General features: G+C 41.2%; 1 protein-coding gene across 7 annotated transcripts in view; it reads left to right on the forward strand.

Annotated features, from left to right (window-relative positions):
* The window catches only part of Sfmbt2 (Scm like with four mbt domains 2), a 201636-nt gene extending 187214 nt beyond the window's left edge, over positions 1-14422 (forward strand). For 6 of the 7 annotated variants that reach the window (XM_074056710.1, XM_074056709.1, XM_020182797.2 and 3 more), the window contains one exon: positions 10548-14422. In XM_074056710.1, the coding sequence (XP_073912811.1) occupies positions 10548-10688 (141 nt within the window). In that variant the 3' untranslated portion in view covers positions 10689-14422. The remainder of the gene's footprint in view (positions 1-10547) is intronic. The other variant, XR_012442179.1, reaches the window with a different exon arrangement.
* The last annotated feature ends 2119 nt before the right edge of the window (positions 14423-16541 follow it).

The raw sequence follows: 16541 nt of genomic DNA on the forward strand, positions 1-16541 counted from the left end.
AGTTCTTTCTGACCTAAACAACCTGGGCAATGGCCTTGATCCTTCATTGTAACACACAAGCAGGAAAGACAGAATTGTAAGTAATAGGTGAGCTTAGGTGATAGGGAATTGTTGATAAGCCACATCTCAGTCTTGAAGACAGAAATAAAGCAATAGGTTGAAGTCTTACATCAGTACTGCCTGACGCAGCCTTTTCCTAGTCTAGTATTTATTGATAGTGGCACTAGGGGAAAAAAAGCATTGAGAAATAATGATTAGATGGGTTTTAATATGCCAATGTATGTCTGTTAGTTCATTTAGCATTCAACATAGACTGATCAAGCACCTGTTCCATGCCTCAAAATATCGAAATATGGTTATGAAATGCAGCATTCTATAGTAACCTGAAGTCCTGAAGTTTTGGTCTTGATTCCTTTTGGGCTTAAATGCCCAGTTACAAGTAAGAAACTTTTTTTTTCAGTTGAGCCAGAACAAAGGACAGATAATCCACCTTTTTGAGGGGGAGGGGGAGACTGGGGTTTCAACTTAGGGCTTTGTGCTTACAAAGCAGGTGTTCTACCACTTGAGCCACACCTCTAGTTCATTTTTCTCTAGTTATTTTGGAGATGGAGTCTTGTGAGCTATTTGTCCAGGCTGATCTTGAACCATGATCCTCCTGATCTCAGCCTCTCAAGTAGCTAGGATGACAGGCATGAGCCACTGGTACTAGATTCAAAGATGTGTACAGGAGCTCAATCTCACTCACCATGAAAGGTACCAGGCCTGTCTGCCAGTACCTGGTGCAAATTCTCAGAAAAGAAAGAGAAAGAAATCCAATTTGGGAAAAGTCTAAAATACTGCTTCTACCAAGTCCTACTGTACTCCTAAGCCCAGTTTTTAACAGTACCTCAGAAGGTTCCCAAGCAATGGAGCATTACTGGCCCTTCCCACTTGTAGCACAAAGCAATGGACAAAGCCCTCTTCCAGAAAGTTTCATCCTTCATTCAGATACTTTTCTTTATGAGAGAGAAAAACAGGTAGGCTGCAATTGATGAGAGTCTAATCCCCATTTATTTTACATTTCACACTAGGCAGTTACACCTGTTGTAATAAAAAAGCTGTCGCCTGCTGAGCTGTCTAAAGTGCGTGGGCACTTGAGTCCTTTCCTGTTCCATCAGACCTTTAATTACTATTTTTTGCTAATTTATCATATCATCTTTGAGCCCAAATGCCACTGCTCTGATTTGGCAAGGCCTCAATGGGTCACTGCAGGCGTTTTTTGAGCTTTTAGATGAACTAGAAAAAGCCAGGGGCTTCATTTGCTGGTGTATGTGAGATCACAGTACAGGGAATGATAATGGTGTATTCATTCACACCTCTGGGTGTTATAAATTCAGAGACTGTTATAATCTCTTACAGAAAGGAGCACTTACAGAAACTACAAAATTTCCCATTATGGGCATGCATGCCTTTTATTTCTGAAATGTTATGGCAACCTCTTAAAAAAATCTATACTCTATAATTCTATACTGCAAACATGTACATTATGCAGTAAAAATCCACACATCTAAACTAAAAACCGAACACAACTCTACATAACATTCTGCCTATTTGTGAGTCAGTTGGCTTAGGAAAAGCCTACTGCCTAAATTAGTGGCTTACTTTAATAAAAACATTTCATAATCATTTACAGCTTTAGTTCTAATTGATACTCTCCTCTCCTCTTTTCCCTTCTTTTTACCTGGATACCACCATTAAGGAGCCACCAAATCCTAAAGGGAACTCTATCAAAAGCAGTATCACTTTGCCATATGCTAAGTGTAACTTCCATGTTGCATATTTTGTCATGTTTCAGTTCTCTAAAATTAGTAGTCCAGACTGGAGGTGTGATAGAGCACCTGCTTTGCAGGTGTGAAGCCCTGAATTCAAACCCCAGTCCACAAAAATATAAACATATTACACTCATCAGAACATTTTGCTGGGTGCCTGTGGCTCACACCTGCAGTCCTACCTACTCAACAGGCAAAGGTCAAGAGAATTGCAATTCAAAGCCAGTCTGGACAAATAGTTTGCGAGACCCTGTCTTGAAAATACCTGTCACAAGAAAAGGGCTGGCAAAGTGGGTCAAGGTGTAGGCCTTGAGTTCAAACCATCTAAAAAAATAGTACCTATTTAAGATGATTCTGTTTAATGTAACAGGTGATCTACCAGCCATTCTGAATTCTATAGAAGCATTTTTGTAAAAATTACCTCAGTTGTGGTATCTGATGTTTTGTCTACATAATTTATGAGAGAAAAGAAGACAGACTCCTTCCAAACTAAAACAAAGGCTACCATGAAACACGTGGAATTAATTCATCCCTCATTCCTCCACATTTTGCAGTGTCATGTCTGTGTTCTCTTTTGCCCAATTTTGTTTCTCTTTACCCTTTTCTCCCACCCTGTGGAGAGGCAGAGCGAGTGTTGGCTACATACAGTCTGCACTGAGAGAGAGTCCAACACAGGGTTAGCTTGGGGTTATCCCAAAGTCCCTGGAGGTCTGCCACAGTCCTTCAATGGCAGTGACAGTCTGATAGTCACTCGGCTAATCCTAGCTCCCTTCAGTGAGCAATGTGGAAATCAGAGGCCTAGTGTGCTGGCAGCATGGTCTTCTCAAAATGGTAATACCCAAGAATTCTATTTTATACTAGGTAGGGAACAGGGAAAATGAGTTGAGAACCTAGAGGTGACAGCCATAGGCCCTTCAGCAGCTCGAATACAGACAAGTTTCATTTTAGCCACTTCCCCTAAATCCACATTTGATTCGTTCTTCCCAGATGGAAAGTAAGCTGAAGGATCTCTATACTGAATCAGGTGGTTTAGCCTTAACACCCTTCCCCCTGCTGCACACACAGCTTCCTGCAAGTAGGCATTTCATCCGGCTCTTATTTCTCCTTAGCTACAGGTGTCCAAGGGTTTCTGTGTGCAATACAGGTAAATAAATGGTCTCTTGGAGAAGTTCAAAGGTGTGGCCTCCATGTGCTTTTCTGTTCCTGATTGCTTATGCTTGAAATTCACACCTGGGAACATGGACTCTCCTTCCCCTCCAACTGTGACCTCAAATCCAAGACCCCATTTCAGCATAGGGCTTTCACCCCTGCTGAGCAGGAGGAAGTTGGGTTAGAGCATTTTCACACTTGCTCTTCTCCTTGGGAAAGTCTGAAGATGGATTAGTGACCCTGTGCAGGGCTGGACAGGGAGGGGCATCTGTTTGACCAGGTGAGAGAGTTGCCATTCAGGTCCCTAAGCATCACTCTTCTGTGGCATTCTCCAGGCTGCATGGTGTCTCTGTAGCTATGCCACTTGCCCCATGATGAACAGCAGGCAAGGGAGCCCTGTCCTGGATCAGGGAGGGTATGGAGACCAGAACACTTATTTGAAAAGTTTTATCAAAGCACCCCAATATCTTTTATTGTAGAATCTGTTTTTCAGTTTTTTTCCCCTCATCTCATTTGTTTTCTTTTGAAGAAGTCATAACCACAGCTGGGATGGGTTTGATTTGTGTAATTTAGAGAATATAAATATGGGTACCTAGTGTTTAGCTTGTTATTTCGCTCCTTGTTTGCAGAATTCTGCCTAACTCGAAGTGTGACTGTTCTGTCACTGGCATATAGATTCAAAAGGAAAAAGAGAATTAGTGGAGTATATTAGACTGATGGAATTTGCTTGTTAGCTATTTTTTTAAGCCTCTTTTTAAATAACGCCATTCTAAATTCTCTTGATAAAAACATTTTAAAATTGCTACTTAGGCTTGTGATGGACATATCTCTGCCTTTGTAGAAATGCTGAGTACTTTGCACCCAGTCTGTCTTAATAACTCTCACCACTGTTTCCAGTACTGGAGGTTCAAATGCATGTACTGTAATAAAATTGTCTCCACTGGAAGCCCCAAATGTAGGAAGTAGGAAGGAAGCTCACAGATGCCCTGACTTATTTTTGGTTCCTTAAATGTTTCTTCCAAATCCCGCGCCCTTTCCCCTTTCTGTTCCTGCCCTTCATCACTTAGACCATTATTTGATCACACACTTGCATTGTGCCAGTTTGTGGGAATATGACAGAAGAATGAGACCTTGCCATAATCAGTTTGTCCAAGTCTAGAGAGGATTGCTAATTGAAAAGGCCCTTGATGTCCTTAGAGCCAGTTATGTGCAAGACATGTCCTCATTTAGAGTCACCTCTGCATGACTGAAAACAAAGATGGGTAAGAAGGCCTGCATTCAAAGTACTTAGACTGACCAGGGATGTGGACATGGGCACAATTGGCACACACACAGAAGAGAATAAAATGGTGTGTCATTAGCAAAGGCGAGGTGATAGTTTTAAACAGGGAAATCAGGGAAGAGATAGCATTGAACCCGGAAAGCTTAACAAAGGGAGAGGCCAGGGGCTTTGCAGATGGGGGAGAGTGAGGTGGAGTTGGAACTGAGGCTCCTGGAACAGGCTAGGAGGCTGGACGGATGACCACAGGAGCACAGGCATGGTAGGTACAGCTGACAGAGTGTCTGTCAATGCATTTTCCTAAATGTGTCAGGGCATGAGGTTTCCCACGAAAGAGACTACATTCTTCATCCAATTTTAGAAGGCGGTTTTAGCACTTAATCAGAGGCCTAACTTCATTTCACATGTTTTGTGACACACGTGTGACTGCGTGCTGAGTGCCACACCAGGATGTGGCTGCTTACCTTGGTGCTGCAGCCACAGTAAATTGTGGGACTTTGGTTATGTAACTCATTTGTCCCAGCAGGCAAGTCTTTGGTGTTCAAAGAATAGTTTCTGGAGGTGAACCAGGCTGTCCAGGTATGCAAACAGGCTCATCTTCGTGGTTGGTTTAAGGCATGTGACTTCTCCCACAAGTACTTTGGCTGTCTAGGAAAGAGTTTGTGGTCTTTAAAACTCCAGTACCCAGCATTTAGGATTGGTGCCACAAAGTCTTCCTTACAATAAATAAAGCCCTGCAATAGTTTAGAAAAGACTAAAAGTGAGGCAGCCTTCAAGATTTTGTCTGGGAGTCTGGAGACCTTAAATTAACCCTCATTACTAAATGTGAGTGTTTTTCGTGTTTGTTTTGTTCTTTGGGCGGTACTGGGGTTTGAACTCGGGGCCTTGGGTTTGCTAGGCAGGTGTTCTATCACGTGAGCCTCAGCCTTAGCCCATTTTGCTTTAGTTATTTTTTGGATAAGGTTTTGTGTTTTTGCCAGGGCTGGCCTTGAACGGCGATCCTTCTTCCTTATAGCTGAGATTACATGTGCAGGCCACCACACCCAGCTTACGGGGCTGTCACTAACTTTTTGCCTCTGTGGATCTTGAACCACGATCCTTTGTATCTCAGCCTCTGAAGTAACTAGGCTCAAGCCACAACACCCAGCCTTGATGTCAGTTTTTATTTTGAGAAAATAGTCAGTTGAAGAGCTAACCCTTAATCTTCCTTCTTTCTTCCCATGTAAAAGTCACATAAAAGAATGAGAATTCTCTGGGAGCTGACGACTTGCCCTCCCGTGGCTATGCCTTGGTTCTCTGTTGGCAAGAACTCAGTGCTGTGTTCCAGCTATGGCTAGCAAAGCCTCCCTTGCAGGAGCCCATCACAAGTGTGTGCAGTGTCCAGGAATACCCTCTTCTCCTCTCCTACCCACTTTCCAAATCGCCCCACTACCCATCTGTTCACTTAAGTGTACCAAAGCCAATTTCCCCCATTTGTTCATTCAGCAAATACAGGATCCCCTCTTATGTGCCAAGTAGGCTTCTTTCTAGGTGTGGAGGATGGAACCAGGGAAACAAACGACCCAGCAATAATCCCTTCCCCACATCAACACCTTCTTAGAAGGCAGTTACAGTGTATGTCCTCTGCGAGGACTTTCCTGGCTCTCCAGGGGACAGGGATGTGCCCAGCATTCAGTGTTCCCCAGTTTTTGTAACCTTAGTTCTGCTAAGGTGCTGCTCTTCCCTGGTTACCTGAACAATAAGTTTCTTCCCCAGCAGGGAAGGGACCCTGTATCTTTTTTTAATCTACTTCAGTCTCTGCCATATGTCAATATTTAATTAATATTTTGCAAATAAATGAAATCAACTGTCAACAAGGCTTGTTAGTCCTTCCTCGAAAACTAAGATTTAATTCCTCAGTTGAGGTGTGTTAGAAAAATGGAGAAAACTAAAAGCATTTCAGAAAGAAAACCAGGAAGAAATGCCAAATTACATCTTCTAAGATATAGAGGCACTAAAATGTTTTCACTGGGAAAAGCAAAGAATGTATGTGACATGTGTGCACATGGAGCATACTAATACAATGCAGATGTGGGGAAGCTGGACTCTGGCCACCCCGTTGGATCTAGCCTAGGGATTCATCATCTCTATCTCATCTGCTTGATGCTCACCAGAGGTAAATGCTATACTAAGTTTGTGTTTATTATGCTTTTGTTTGATTTTCCTCTCCTGTACCTTTGCTAGGTAGTACAAAAGTGTTTTTCTGTAACAGTGAACCAACTACATTTCCACCAGTAGGGAAGGGATTTCTCTTATGTATACTTTTGTGTCAATACCTGGTATTGTCAGACTTTGTAATTTATGTGGGTATGTATAAAGTTATATTTTGTTGTGGACTCAATTTGCATTTCCTTGATTCCTGATGAGGTTGAGTATCTTTTCCTAAGTTTTTACCATTTTTGTTTCATCTGTGAAATAGCTACCCATGCCTTTTGCCTACATTTCTATAGTTTTGTCTTTTTTCTATTGGTTTATAGGAGTTCTTTGTCCATGCAAATACTGCTATCACCTTTGGTCAGTTCTGTGTGAATATGTGAGGGGAACTTGTTTCTCCCAGTGTGTAGTTCATCCGTTCAATTCGTGGTGACCTCTGTCAGAGCCTCCAGTGTTGCTCCAGTCTGGGCCAGGAATGTCTCCCAGCAAGGCTCAGTTTCATGACCACCTAATAAATCTCACTCCTTTCAATCTCTCATACCTTTCCCTCCCTTCTCCTAATTCAGTCAAATCTGATATGTCACTTAACTGTTAAAAGTCACCAAAGAGAGATTGTTTTCTTTTATGTACCTCAGAATAAGTTCCAAGTTCCTTAGTGGCTGTCTGGCTGTCACAATTTCACCTTTACTGTCTCCCTACTTCCCTGAAATTCCATGGTCCAGTGAGCTACTTGTCTTCTATCAGTCCATCTTGATAATTCCACTGGTCCTACTCGTCTCAAACCAAGCATCATTTAATCTCTGAAGTCATTCTTGACACCTCTGTAAGGCTGCTTTGGGTACCTATCCTATTTTAACCCTTGGCTCAGTGTCTATACATTAATCTCTCTATATATCATAGTAGCCTGCCTACTTGCCTGCTTCATTTCAGATGTCTGGAGTCTCCTGGGGGGAGTTTTTGCTGGGTTCCGTAGGAGGGTCTCCAGAGAGTGTAGTTCAGTGAAGTACATGCTTATGCCAGCCACCTTCACTGAAATTGTAGAGAAAGAGTTATACATATATATTGCAGGTCTGATTTTCAAATCTAATTGAGTATAAATGTCCAAGTGTGACCATCGTGACCAAGTGTCATTGTTTAGAACTGACCTATAATACCCCCCTCAGAGATGAGTATCACAAAGCCATAATTCTAGTTCCAGTGCTGTTTCTGCCTATCTGTGTGGTACAGCTAGCTTTTCTGGGCCTGAATTTCCATGTCAAAAATAAACATCCCTCTCCTAAGAGTAAGTCCGTTTTAGTCTGTCTTGTTCTGCTGATTTCATTGACCATAATAATAGAGCCACCTGTGTCACAGTTTTATCATGCCAGCTAACTGCCTCGAGGTAAATTTTCACGATATGAAAAAGCTCCATATGCTTTGGAGCCCTTGCATCCTTAGGCCTAAGACTATCTGTCCACTTGGGTATAATATATGCATATTTGGCTCTATCCATGAAGTCAGCTAACAGGTCCCAGGCCAAAGGTCTTCCCGTGTTTGCTTCATGACCTTCAGCCAAACGGCTATTTCTTAGTACTTCCAGTTCCCCCTTACAATAGTCAGCCTTGGCAGGAGCCTCTGAAAAGTAAAATAACATGTCGGAGAAGTACAGGAAAAAAAGCTCTAGATATAGCATAAAAATATGTTGACAGTTTTATTCATTTATCTTTCAAGATGAATACAAGACTGATCTGTTGATTTGGAGTTTGATAAGGTCACTTAATGAGTCTTTGTTGAGACATGACTTATGGCTCCATATATCATAGCTAGTGCTCATCCATAATTTAAAAATAATAAATTGCACTTGCACTGATACTTTTTAAGGTAAAGCTTAATTTTTATTGCTGCCATACTTAATAGGGACTATTGTAGCCTGGGGGATGATGGTGTGATAAATTATTCTTGCTCTCTTAATATTAGTCCTTTGAACCTGATCAGATGATAAATTAAGTTTACTCTTGATACTAGTCTTCTCAAGACCATCATTTATAGACACTTTGGTTTTATGCTCTAGACATTTTCAAAACAGCCAAATAAACTATGGTTTAAGAAAGTAAGCACCCTGTGTACAGCTAGTTCCTAGTCAATGTCTGAAATGCAGGCCTGTACAATGTCAAATGACTGTTGAATCCGTGTGGCTTATGGGAGCTGTGAGTGTAAGGCTTCTCCAAGTGGCAGAAATTCTGGGAAGCTGAGTTTAGCTTACCACCATTAATTTTTATCTTTTACTTTGGGGCTGCAGTCTCTGTGACCGTCAGTTGTTTCCTCTGGAGGAAATGGGAAATAGGAAGAGTATTTGTAGTTATGCTCAATAACCGAATCAGGTGACATCTCTGTGAACAAATCAGATTATTATAGGAAACAAGCAGGTGAACAAAGATGTCTAGTGAAATTATCTAGGGCTTTGGAGTGAGGTGTCGTGCCCTTCTTCAATTTAACAGTCCTTTAGCGAGTATCTTCATGACAGAGGACCCTGTGTGTAGTTATAGAAGGGTGAAGTAGAACAGAATGAGGAAACAGATCTGTGATGTTTCTCCTTCATTTCTAAAGATAGCTTTGCTGTGATAGTGTTTGTGTTGGCAGTTTTTTTTTTTTCCTTTTAGAATTTTAAATGTGTCACCTCTTCCCGCTTGACCTGTAAGATTTCCGCTGAGAAATCCGCTATTAGTCTAGCAAGGGTTCCCTTCATGTGACTTTGCACTTTTCTCTTGCTGTCTTTAGAATTTTTTGATTCAGACTTTTGATGGTTTGACTGTTTCATGCCATTTTGCTGTCTTTTGAGCCTCCTGAACCTAAATGTCCTTATTTTTCCTCAGATTTGGCAAGTTTACATATTATTTCATTAAATAGATTTTCCACATGCTTTTCCTCTCATCTAGAAAACCTAAATCTGTTCATTTAATGTTATTTTTATAGGTTTCTGGTTCTTTCTCTCTTTCTCTCTCTCTGCCCACCCCACCCCACTCCCAATTCTCAATTATTTCAAAAGATTTGTCTTTGAGTTCAGAAGTTATTCCCTCCATTTGATCTAGTCTGTTATGGAGGCTCTCAACTGTAATTCTTTCAGTTACTGCGTTCTTCAGCTCTAAGATTTTGGTTTGGTTCTTTTTCATGATCTCCATCATTTTGTTGAAATATAAATTATGAATTGCTTTCCTAATTTCACTGTATTGTCTATCTGTATTCTCTTGTGTCTTACTGAGTTTCCTTAAAACCATTCTTTTGAATTCTTTTTCAGGCATTTCATTGATTTCCTTTTCTTTGGGCTCTATTGCTAGAGCTCTTGGGTTGATTTGGAGGTAGCCTGTTACCTTGTTTTTGCATACTTGTGTCGCCCCTATATTGACATTGGTGCAGCTGGTGGATCCATTTGCTCTACCAATTTTGCAGGATAGCTTTTTGCATTGAAAGACTTTCTACTAAAGATGTCTCATAGGGTACTATATTGGTATACTACACTGGCTTTGGTTCCAGTCTGTAAACGATGATCTGGGCATGATACATGCCATCTCTATGGCTGTGTGGCAGTGGGGAAATTCGACGTGGCCCAAGTGGGTGTGCACACATAGTAGGATGTGATGTGTGTGCTTGTTTTGTGCATGCATCCACATCCATCTGTGCATGTGTTTTCCTCTAGGGAAAACCATGCTGGTAGTTGACATATCTGTCTTTAGTATCTTTTCACGCATCCTGGTGGTGAAATGTCAGATCTTGGAGAGAAGTAAGAGAGCTTTTACTATTTTAGTAGACAGCCCTTTTCTAGTGCTCAAATTAGCATAGAAAGGACCTGGCCTGGTGAGGGAGGTTCCAATTACTGGAGCAGCCCACCTGTTGCAGAATTTTGTACCCACAAAGGTAGGCATGAGAATTTTAGAGAAGCCAAAATGTTCTTAGCAAAAATTATTTTATTAATACAAAGATTAGACAGTCATCAAACCAAGCTGGTATCTCTGCCAGTACTCTCTCAGATTACATGAAATTAAAGAAGACTGTTCACATACTTGGCTCCAGGACAAAGCCTGAAGAAATGCGTCCCGAAGTGTATACTGCCCCTGCTCTAATCCACCTTTATTTTCTGGCAGGACATTGATGGCCAGGCACTCCTACTGCTGACTCTCCCAACAGTGCAGGAGTGCATGGAGCTGAAGCTGGGACCTGCTATCAAGTTATGTCACCAGATCGAGAGAGTTAAAGTGGCTTTCTACACGCAGTATGCTAACTGATCCTGTCCTCTTCGAAGGTGGCCCGTAATCTTGGTGATGCTGGATTTGTGAAGGTTTTCAGGACAGAGACTTAGATTTTTCTGGGATATGTGAAAAGGTACATTCACTCAGTGTCACCAAAAAACCAGAACCCCAGGACCTCCTTCATTCAACAGCCTATCTGATCTCACCATGTTTTTAAAGCACACTGAAGTACCATAGCAGTAGCTTCCGGGGAGTGTATGGTTCTGTGTTAGACCCTGCTGCGTATGGAAGAGCTCCTTTGTATATCTACATTTCATCTTTATCCCACTCTATACCATACAGCTTGCTGGGAACAAGGTTTCCTAAGCTGAGGCCAACATTCTTTGAACACTGATATGGGCACAGTCGACAGCTTCTCAAAAGTAACCACAAAGAACAGGAGATCCCTTGCGGATAGTTTTTGCTCTAGTCACTCTCAAGCACGTTTATAGAGCGTCTTTGCTATATGCACACATGACTGAGCTTTAGTGGCACGTGCTACCACTGAAGTTTGATCTTGGTCACAGCTCCTTTCTTCAACACAGCTGTGAGTGATGTTTCAGGACATCATTATAAAAAGATGTGCTTAACCTCCATCATCTGTCAGAGGTGCCTTTTTAGCAAGTATGGTGAGTTAACGAAGGCTGATGTTCAGTACAGAGAGACAACCTTTTTGTGTGATTGAAGCCTGGAATGCCTGTGGATGAAAGCTCTCTACACGGCCTCCTGTTGAACCACAATGTCTTCCAGCATTTTAATCTCACCCTAACCAGACCAGGGAAGTGACTACTTTAGGGAGACGTCAAATTCCCCATGTAGAAAGGAAAGCTTAATTTTAGAGGTGAAGAATGGGAAGAGATTTGGGGGAAGTGTTTCAAGAATTAGGTGCATCCACTGACATTATTGCAGTGGGTCACCTCTCAGCATCGCTTCCACTCACTTCTGCCCTGGCTTACCACACATACAGCAGGTGTCAGCAGGCAGAGTACCTGGCTTGGTGCAGCAGAGCGAGCACTGGATCTAGAGCCAGTTGCTTCTCATCCTGGCTTTGCTCAGGACCAACTCTGTGATCTTGGGTAACTTCCCATCAACCTGGACCCCATTTTCTGTAAAAGAAGTGTCTTGGAGTGCAGGGCAAGCATACAGTTTCCCTTTGCTTCCTTCTTAGACTAGAAGGGAGGAGTCCAAGTTGACCAAAATGAGAAAACAAGAAAAAGAAATGTGGGGGTCACAGCTTTTACCTCTGCAATTCTTACATTTCACTCTGGCCTTGAGGTTGCTTATGAAACTTCTTGGGGAGCTTTGTTAAATCTGATAAATCATTTGCAGACAGATCTGTGGCTGTGAGAATTGACTGACCTTTTCTACCCAGCACTTCATCTGTGTTTTCTCCTGAGTGGTTCAATGTGTTCATGCAAACCCAAAGGGACTACACTATTCTGATGTGGTGGTTACCTCCATGTTTTTTAAAAACTCATGCAAGGTAACCAGACCTTCATGTTGTTCAGATGTGGACCCTCTCACAGAGGGTCAGGCTTCACACCTCTGTGGGTTTTTGTTTTGCTTTGTTGGTTAAATTCTTTACTATGATGATGTTGGTCTCTTCTCTTTGCCTGGAGTCTCTACAGTTCCAGACAGCTAGGCTTATTAGCCTGCTCATACTTAGGCAACATTTTAAGAGCAATGATCTGTTAGACTTTGAAAACTTTGATTATTCATGCTAACCTTTTCTACTATTCTGTAACGATTACAGATACAAGTACAAAACAAATATTTTGTGGTTGAAACTTTTTAGTCTCCTCCACAGCTGATTTCTCTATAGTCAAGCTTAAAACATTGGGCGAATGGATCTGCCTGGGGACTCGTATGGGGGAGTTTGTTCTGCGTGGTGTTGCAAGGATGGAAATGTCCATGTGTGCTTGGCTTACTATCAGATGTCTCTCTTCTGAGCTACAGTCTGACCTCTCCTAGGTTTCCTACCCCTGCCTTCTCAGACACCTGCTTTTGGCCTTAAATGCTCAGCCCTGTGGAGTTAAACTCTGCCCAACGATGAGAAAGGGTATCCATTTTAAGATTTGTGGCATTTTCTCTGTACTGACTGACTCCTTTATAATCCTTCACTGTGGCCTTTTCAAGCTGAGCTATTTCTGTTTGAAACCAGGATGAGGACATGGGTACATTGTGACAGAATATCATACTTTGAGAGAAGAGGAGGTGTTACATCAGAGGAAGAACATCTTTTCAGAGTCTACCCAGACAGCCAGAGGACCACCCATCAGGAAGCCAGACAGACTGTGGCCACCATTGCTGTAGGAAGCTTCCCATGAAGTCAGATGTTTAAGACTGTCTGTAGCCTTCAGCTTTGCAGTTGAACTTCAGCCTCTGTCGGCATGACACCAGTCATTTGGTCAACTTCACCTGTATGTGTATGTGGCAAGGAGGAAATGCTGGAACCAGAGCAATGGAGCATCCAGCCTTGGGGCCACCCTGGTGGAGACTATGTGCCATCACCCTGGCCCTCCAGGAGAGCTAAGAAAACTTTAGGACCAAGGAGACCCTTTCTCTTCTGAGAGTTTCCAGTGTCCTATTGCACTTGGATTCTTTGGGGATTCTCACCATTGTGGGTGTACTTCTTCACCTGAGCAGCTATTCTGTTACAGAATTAGAAAGTAGTTTCCATTTCTCTCTAGACTTACCTCTCACCAGCTTCTGTCTTAAAAATAGGATCATTTTCCAAGAAGCATTTTGCTGTGTTGTGTCCCTGTGGCTCATGACAAAAGAAAATGGATCTTACACATATACTCCAGTACTACTACAGCCCATAAGCCACAAATGTCTTGGTCTAAACACCACCAAATGATGCTTCTCCCACCCCCATCCTTCCTTGGATTATACCATTCTTTTATCTCTATTTGAGCATTCTGTGGGGCCAAAGTCCTCTGATTTATGCACTAGGCCTTGTGTGTACGTCCTGCCTCTCATTGCCTCCTGGCACTGGCCAGACAGACGCCTTGCAGTCTGTCCTGTGTGTATAACTCAAGAAATGTCACGTCAACTTTAATATCCAGAGTCTACCATTTAGTCCCACCCTTAAACTAACGGAGCTTGTTTCTGCCCCTGTCTTCTCAACTGCATTTGTACTGTGTTGTAAAAATATCCTGTTCACAAAATAAAACATAATAACCTGAAAAAAAGCAGGGTACTACTGGCATTTCAGAAAGTTCTTTGCTTTTCAACAACAATCTCCTTCCCTACAGAATCTGCAGCACGAAGAGTCATCTGTCACTTTTAAAATTAGATTCTTTTGATCAGTTTGAGTCACACACAGTATTTGAGCCATATATCTCTTTAGGTTCCTCTACCTTATTTGATCATATTCGAAAGATCACTTCATGTGTTTCCTTTGACTTGTTCCTCAATAAATTAAAATGATCCAAACCTTAACACTGCCACCTCTGACTTCTGCTACCGTCTCTGGAAGGTTGCTTTGATCAGCCTTTTGAAGATGGATCTGCTACCTAATTTATCTCATCAAATTTTGAGTGTTGTACTAGGCAAATGCTGAGTTTGTCTTCTATCTTATACCAAACACCCCTTTCTAAGAGCCATTCTCCCTTAGTTTTGGAAACACTAGGGGTTTTCATGCTTATTTTGTAAAACACCCATTTATATTTATTTCTGTATCATAGAACTAAAAAAAAAAAAAAAACAGCAGTGCTTAAGATCTTGTTGCGGTTTGACAGCATTGCTGTTTTTGGATTAAAATGGTAAACCTAGGCTCCAGTTACTCTATTCTGTCTTCAGAAAGCTGTGGTCGAATGTGCAATTATTTGAAAGGAAAAATTTTAAATGAGGATACCTGTAGATGTTAAGGAAGCAGTCTTTGGAGAGATAGACATGTCACCCATGTGTCTTTGGTACAATAATTAAATAGCCAGGGAAAGCTATTATTGGCAACTATTACAATTTAATGATTCTCTTACTTGTTCACTGTTCTTTTCACAAGTTTTCTAAAAATTATTTCCTTTAATGTGGCTGAATTTTTAAGCTGATCTAATCTCGTGGTTTCTTATCATTAGATAGGTTACGGGTATCCAAAATGATGGGCTAAAATCAAATTGTGCCATTTGTGACCCATTTAATTTACCTAAAAACTTGTAATTGCTGACATATGGTGCCACCTTGGGTTTTGGTTTAAAGCCTCTATAACAAATGATAAATTACTCAATTTCCTGAGCTGTAGGCTTACTGGGTTTGTTTTCAGTGGCTGGAATTCAGCCTCAGTGAGGATGGTGAGTCATGTCACAGAATGGAGGCAAAGCAATGCTTCATGTGGACCGAAGAGAAGAGATGCACTGAAAAGGAAGGAAAGTTCTAGAACAATTGTTTGCTGACAATTTGGAGGCAAATTTTTTAAATAGTTGGAAAAAGAATCATCTCACTTGTTCAAAATGGAAGCTAGCATGATCCCTACAAAGCATAAAGGACCCCTAGTTGTGAATGTTGAAAGAAAGCCCTTTACCATTTCACATTCCGGCTTGAGAAGTTTGTGTTGAAATTTGATGCATATCTTGTGTATGTTTTGGTGCATAGAAGAGAAAAATGGGTGTCTTTACTTTGGAAATCTGCAGGACAAAGGGCATGCTGTCAGTTTGCTGTAAGATTGTATTATGTATATATGTTTTCATGTACATAAGTGAAAATCTATATCAGAGTTATATTTTAATTTTTATTCTAAATGATTAAAAAAAACCCTTTTTACTTGAAAAAAACTTGCAGGCCACAATGTTAATAAAGTAAAAATAAATTCTCTGGTGGTGTTTGTATTTTATATTGACGGTTATCCAGTATTTTTAAGGCTCACTTTAGGGCCATTTTATTCCGGATTTTTTTTCCTGTGTTTTCTTTTTGTCATGCACTAAAGCATCTATTTTTAGGTTGTTAACAACCATGGCTCTCAGAGTTCTGTGTGACCTTTCAAGGTCACCTCCTAGCTCTGGAATTTCACTCAACTTGTGTTTATTCTTCCTGCTGTTAAAACAGTACTGAAAACCTCTCGTGACTACCCATGGCCTTCCCACTTTCAGTCATTTCAATTCTTCTAGGATTACCTGATGTTTTATTACTAGCATGGCCATAGTTAAATTACCATATTCCATTATTGCTTATCTTTTCACTTTACCTTTCACTGCTGGTTTTTGGGCATCCACGTTGGAAGAAGAAGAGAGTCTGTTGCTGTCGTACCCCATCACTGGCTATGTCATGGCCAGAGCCTGCTCCTTTTCTCTCTTCCTCAATAGGTGACATTACCTAGGGACAGGGAGAAGATAAAAAGGAAGTTAGGCACCTACTTAATAGAGTCAGAGGAATGCCGAGCCACTTTCCTTAATCCCAGACAATCTCAAGTATTCTTCATTTTAAGTACATTCTTTTGTCCTACTGACACTCATGGGCTACATGTAGAAGTTTTTGTTCTATTTAAATTATGGAGCTTCTTTATTTTTTTGAGGTGATGTCTTACTGTGTGGCCATAGCTGGGTGAAACACAAGTTCCTCCTGCTTTAGCCTCCTAGAATTATAGGAATGAGCCACCACACTCAGTTTATGGCAGTTCTTTTTAATTATTTTTTTAAAATTTTTATTTGTTTTTATTATTGTTGTACTGGGGGTACATTGTGATGGAAGATATTTTTAATAGCAAAACTTTACTTGCAAAAGTAAGTACCCTAAGAAGGAAAAGTGGCAAACATTGTTTATTTTCTCCAATACACCAGAGGCAAATGGATAAAGTATTGTATGGATGTGTTTCTATTTGTGCGTGAAGATCTTTGAGAACAGAAGTTTAAGACT

This window comes from Castor canadensis, chromosome 15, assembly GCF_047511655.1.
Source record: "Castor canadensis chromosome 15, mCasCan1.hap1v2, whole genome shotgun sequence".
Taxonomy (NCBI): Eukaryota; Metazoa; Chordata; class Mammalia; order Rodentia; family Castoridae; genus Castor; species Castor canadensis.